The 5,699-nt window shown below is 65.6% G+C and overlaps 2 protein-coding genes across 2 annotated transcripts; both read right to left on the reverse strand.

Moving 5' to 3' along the window:
- Positions 1-220: 220 nt before the first annotated feature.
- MNEG_13328 (putative splicing factor, arginine/serine-rich3) lies at positions 221-3,992 on the reverse strand (the record flags this gene model as incomplete). Its single annotated transcript, XM_014038199.1, has 6 exons — positions 221-288; positions 548-642; positions 855-918; positions 1,090-1,155; positions 2,136-2,549; positions 2,886-3,992. Coding segments are annotated over 6 exons (1,814 nt in total), but the record flags the coding sequence as incomplete, so codon positions are not given.
- Positions 3,993-5,047: 1,055 nt separating this feature from the next.
- Positions 5,048-5,245, reverse strand: MNEG_13329 (hypothetical protein; the record flags this gene model as incomplete). The annotated part of the gene is made up of 1 exon (XM_014038200.1): positions 5,048-5,245. A coding segment is annotated over one exon (198 nt), but the record flags the coding sequence as incomplete, so codon positions are not given.
- Positions 5,246-5,699: the final 454 nt, after the last annotated feature.

Genomic DNA, 5,699 nt, shown 5'->3' on the forward strand with positions numbered 1-5,699 from the left:
CCCGTAACCGCCACCGCCGTAGCCGCCGCCCCCGTAACCGCCACCCCCGTAGCCGCCACCCCCGTAATCGCCATACCTCCTGCGAGTACACAAGAGGTCGACTTGATTAGTCTGAAACAAGCTGGAATCATCGGCCAAGGTCCCAGGCTGCCTGGCAACAGCCCGTGTAATCAATAAGCTACCACATTCAACCCGTTTGCCCTCCATCCCCGTCGCTCACCCGCCCCCGCCGTAGCCGCCGCCGCCACCACCGTAGCCGCCGCCGCCGCCTCCGCGAGACAGCTCCACCTGCGGCAGGGGATGACGTGAAACGCAGGTCACCCTGAGGCAACGCGGCAGTCTGCGACCGCAGAGAGGACCGTCCACTGCAAGCACCCCAGGCTGGCAACGGTCCACGTTGTTAGCAGCAGACCAGGCGCGCCACGCCTCCCCCCAGATGCCAGGACGGCGCCCTCGCACGAGGCGGTCGCCGCTGCCTCCCTGCAGCGAGCGCATCCCCAGCCCGGGGCAGCCGCGGGCCCCGCGTTCCCCACGAGGCGGCGCCCACCCTGATGCGGCCCCCTAGGTGCGACTGCCCGTCCTCCTTCCTGACGGCGTCCGCGGCGTCGCGGCCGTCCTCAAACTCGATGAACGCATACGCGCCTGAACATGTTGATATGGATGGTGGTGGGTTGCGGTGTTGACTTGACCGAAGGCGAGGTTGCCGGTGTTCCCCTGCCTCCCTGGGAGGCAGAAGGGGGGCTGCTGGCAGCATGCGCATGCGCACCCACAGGGCGAGCCGCGAACGAGGAGGATCCTAGACGGCGGCAGGGACAGAGGGGTAGGGTGGCGCAGGAGCAAGCGGCGTGGCGCACCGTTGCTGGCTCCCTTGATGTCGACGCTGCGCAGGCGGCCATAGCGGTCAAAGATCTCCTCCAGCTGTGGCGGCGAGGGCAAGCGGGGAAGTCAAGGCAGTTGTGGGCTGTGGTGAGGAGTGCTATGGCGGTTGTTGAGACACGGCGCGGCGTGGGATGGGCGTCAAGAGATCTGGACTGGCGCCGGCCAGGAGACGCACGGCATTTCAGGCCACACCCCCGCGCCGCGACGCACCTCGCTGTTGCGGACGTCAGCCGGAAGGTTTGCGACATAGACGATGGACGCCATGGTGCCGCACTCCTGTTGTTGTGGGTTCCAAACGCCACGTCAGTCGCCGCCACGCAGGCGCCACCGCTGCCTCCGCCCCGCCGTTGCGGCGGTGTCCTTTCCTGCACGCCGGCGACAAACCCGCCAGCACTCCATCCTCCCTCCCTCCCAACGTCCGCGTTTCTCCATGCGTCCCTCCGTGTCCGACAGTCCCGCTGTTGTGTGATCTGCCCTCCCCACAGCGCACGGCGACCACCGGCTCCCCGCCAACGCGCCTTAAGGCAAAGCTGTTGTTGCGAGGCCAAAACGAGCACCACCGGGGTACTGTTGGCGCAGGATCGCCGCAAGGGGCACCCCGGCGGCAAAAAACTTGCCGAACGCACGGCAGTCGGGTACCGAAGTGGCATCAGGCCTGGGTATTCCATGGCTCACCTCAAACGCTTGACCTGGCTTCCAGATCACTCGGTCGTGTGCGAGTGTCAGCAACTCAAACAAATCGACGTGTGGACCACCAACACATATGCACGACCGGTATGATATCTCGCTGAGCCGCGAGGGTTGACAGGGACATGACCGGAGTGAAGCGACCTGACAAGAGGTAGACAGGTGGGGTACGACATGCGCAGCCGCCATGTGAACCAGGGTCAGAGCCATCCGGGAACGCCCCAGGTGGGAAGCGCACTTCCAGCAATATAGTTATCACCATGCTGTGAGCGGGGTACTGACGCGGTATAAATGGGCAGCGGTGGCTGTGCTCATCATGCCCCTGCTGCCTCTCGCATCGATTGCCTGCATGGCAAAGCAGTTGGGGGCTGTGGTGGGGTGGACCCCCTTATAAAGAGCCATGGAATAGTTCAACACCGCTCTTTACAGGATACACATACAGGAACATGCACGTACAGGAACATGTACAAACCACGCGTGCATGAACATCACTGCCAAAAGGAGGGGCCTGAAGGGGGGAAATAATCCCCTGGGCGCGCCCTCCGGGCCACGCCTCCAAACCCCTTCACTTCATCGTCCCGCCCCTGCGGCAGCGTCACCAACTGCAGCTGCGCCTCCTCGGCGCCGCCGTTCGCCCCCTGCCGAACGCCGCCGCCGCTCTTAGCGCCCGGCGACAGCACGAGCTGCCGCCATCGGTCGCCAAAGGTCACCCGCCACGCCTCCTGGTAGCGCCCCAGCTCCTGCGGGTCCAGCCCCATGGTCTCCCCAAGCTTCTGGGGCGTCGCAGTCATCCAAAACAGCACCGGCGCCATCCGGTTCTCCAGCCACTCGCCCGGGCGGTTGAGGATGGGGTGCCCCGCGCTGTAGCTGGGCATGAGCAGCTTCACGCGCTTCTTCTTGGCCATGCCGGCGCGCGGGCCAAGGGTGTCTAGCAGCGAGAGCTGCAGCAGCTGCGGCGTCAGCACCAGGTCCTCGAGGGTGCCCTAGAAGGGCGGCGCGGGGCGGAGGGGCGGGCGCCCGTCAGCAGGTGGCGGCGGAGGTGTGGGCGGATCTGCGGGCCAGCCAACGCCTCGCGCGCGACGGACGGGTCGGCTCAAAAGCCGCTCTGATTCGCACCGCCATACGCGCCCCACTCAGCGCACGTGCCTCTCCCTGGCCGTCGCGCCTCAAGGGGCGCCGCGTTGCACCCCATTCAAGGCCGCCGATCAACCCGCTGCAGCAACCCTCAGCAGACACCGTCCCCCCCTTTCCCCTTCCGCGCTCGCTCGCACATGCGACCGCGCCTCCCAAGGCCCTCTTGCCCCAACCCAGGCGCCCACCTTAAGCTCCTGCCTGAAAAACTGCCACTTGACGGTTAGGTCGTGCAGCGGCATCGTCGCCCACCGCGGGCAGCGCGCCAGCATGGCCCGTAGGTCCGCGCCCGTCGCGCCGAGGCCCACGAGGAACCCCATGTTGATGGCCATGGCGCCCGGCTTGTGGGTCAGCAGCGTGCAGTGCTTGGACACCACGCGCCGCACGGCGGCCGGCGGCAGCCCGAGCGTCGCCGTGAGGTGGCGGAGGTTGGCCTCGACCACCGCGACCGGCGCGCACAGGACGTGGGGCGCTCGTCGCAGCAGCGCCGCGAGCGGCTGGCCATCGGCCTGGCCGCCGCCGTCGGCCTCCTCGGCGCCGGGGTACGCGTGCTGCTGCAACAACTCGAGCACGGCCGCCGGGTCCATGCCCGCGACGTCTCGCAGCAGCCCCGGGCACTTGACGGCGACGCGCGCCACGTCCGCCGCCGGCAGCCCTGCGCGACCGAGCAGCGCGCCCGCGAGCCGCCGCGTGGCGTCCTCCCCGGCCCACGCGGCCTTGGCGATCGCTACCCGGCGCGCGTTGCACCTGACGGCGGCGGCGAGCTCCTGGAGCCGAGCAGGGTCGAGGTCGAGGACGCTGCACAGCACGCGCAGCGCGGGCTGCGCGCCAGGCGGCGCCGCGGCGACAGTCGCGTCCAGCTCTCGTCGCCTGTCAAAGAGCTCCTGCTGCCGCTGCCGGCTGGGGAGCGGGAGCTGCTGCGGCGGCGGCATCCGGATGGGAGGGACGGACGACCATAGGGGGTACTGCTGCTGATGCCCGTGCTCCGCAGAGCCGTCGGTGCGCAGGCGGACCTGCACCGCTGCGGACGCGAGGCCGCGCTGCTGCTGCTGCTGCGGTGGCTGCTGCTGCCATTGTGACGAGCTGGCACCTGCGTGCGAGGTGCGCCGCTCATGCTGCGGGTCGTCCCCACCACCGCCGCCGCCTGGAAGCGCCGGCGCCGACGACAGCGCCGACGTAGCAACGCTCCTAAATGTGTCTGGTGCTGCGCAGATACAAGTCCGCTCAGCCAGCTGAGCCAACAGCCCAGGAGCCAGGCGAGCCAAAAAGCCGCAGTTTGTGTGCTGCAGCGCCATGGTGCTGCACCGAAACAATGTGAATAAACTGACTCTTTGAACAAGACCTGGCCAGCACAGCGGGCTCAGCCGCAGAAGCGCCTAGATCTGGCAGCGCCACGAGCCTTCCAGCCGTCAAGCAACTGAAATAATATACAATCACAAGAGAAAGTACGTGTATGCTGCGGCGCTTGTAAGAAAAAAACACGCGCTGCTGGTCCCCCTGCAGCGGCGCTGGTCATTTCACTCATGAGTGAAATGCGCGCGCACGAGTGCACTGCATGACAGCCAAGAGCTCATGCGCTTTCGCTATTTGCGACTGCAAATGCGAGTCACAGGTGCGTCATATAGCCCGTGCTCACATTTTGTTCCTGGTTTCGCCAGGGGCAGCAACGGATTTCTCATTGGCATGCCATCGAGGGTGCAGACGAGGCAGGGAGGGGAGGAGCATTGTGGCCGCGCACATGTCACCCTGGGTGACGTGTGCGCGGCCTTGCATGCTAGCAGTAGTAAAGTGGTACTCGGTTCCGAGACAGATACCCAGTGCACAGCCTTGTTATGCGAGCAAGAGGTAGGCAAGTGCATCGGATGGAGCAGCAGACACTGAATCAGCATGCTTCAGTCTGGCGTAGGAGACACACGACATCAAAAAAAACCCGCTGGTTTCTCCCAGCTCCCAGCCAACGAACTCAAACGCCCAGTGACCGGAGCCTTCAATCAGACACATGATTTACATCGGATAGCAAGCCGCCCGCGTCCTTGTGAATTCAGTGACACGCTGTCGGCGGCACAACGCACGCCGTCTCCGACTCTGCCTTTGGGGCGCGTGGCCGTCCTTGGTCTGCCAAGCCTTGGTGCGTGTCATCGTGACCTCCAGGGCACAGCCCTGATCCACGGGACAAAAACACACGATCCACCCAAGGTTTCCGACCCGGTCATATAACAATGTGAAAAGCGGGCAAGCAGCAAGCTGAGCAGCAAGCTCAGCACATACCTCAAGCCGCACACTGACTGAAAAGGGCCATACCGACCCTCGAAGCACCAGCTGCCGCCCAAATATCAACCAGTCAAGCACACTACAGCGCAATTGCGAACGCCTCCCCTGGCGGCGCGGGCATGTCCACGTCGACAGCCCCGAGCCCTGCAGAAGCGAGCGCATCCCGCAGCTGCGAGAGGTCTCCCTTGCGGCTCATGAGCGTGGTGAGGCCGCCCTCTTCATCCAGCTCTGCGTTGAGCAGAGGCACCAGCACCGACGGCTTCAGCAGGCGCAGCAGCTGCACGGGCGCGGGGGGGGAGGGGGAGAGACGCGCAGCCGGTCGTCGGCGGCGGGTTGGTGGGCTGCGGTCGAGGGGGCACGCTTGGGAGGGGGTGCGATGCGCGATGTGTTGTTCGCGCTACAAAAAGAAGGCTCCTCATATGTTGGGAGCGGCATCCTCAGCCCATGTGCCCTCGGCCCGTGCCAGAAGTCTCTGCCGCTCCTTTCAGCGCTCCCGGGGGTCTGCACCAGTGTCGTTCGAAATCTCCTCACAGGCCGGCCCTTGCATGAGAGGCTGGCGCAGTCTGCTCATACATTGGCCCCGTGTGCGTCTACCCAGCCCCTGCCGCCAAGAAAACCTGCTCCTCCTCCTACCACAGCTCTCTACACACACCGCACAAACAGAACCCTGCTTCAGTTTCGCTCTCGTAACCTTCAGACCTTCACTCAGGCGCCCCGCCACCCCCACCACC

The sequence above is a fragment of the Monoraphidium neglectum genome (assembly GCF_000611645.1).
Source record: "Monoraphidium neglectum strain SAG 48.87 unplaced genomic scaffold scaffold03758, whole genome shotgun sequence".
Taxonomy (NCBI): domain Eukaryota; kingdom Viridiplantae; phylum Chlorophyta; class Chlorophyceae; order Sphaeropleales; family Selenastraceae; genus Monoraphidium; species Monoraphidium neglectum.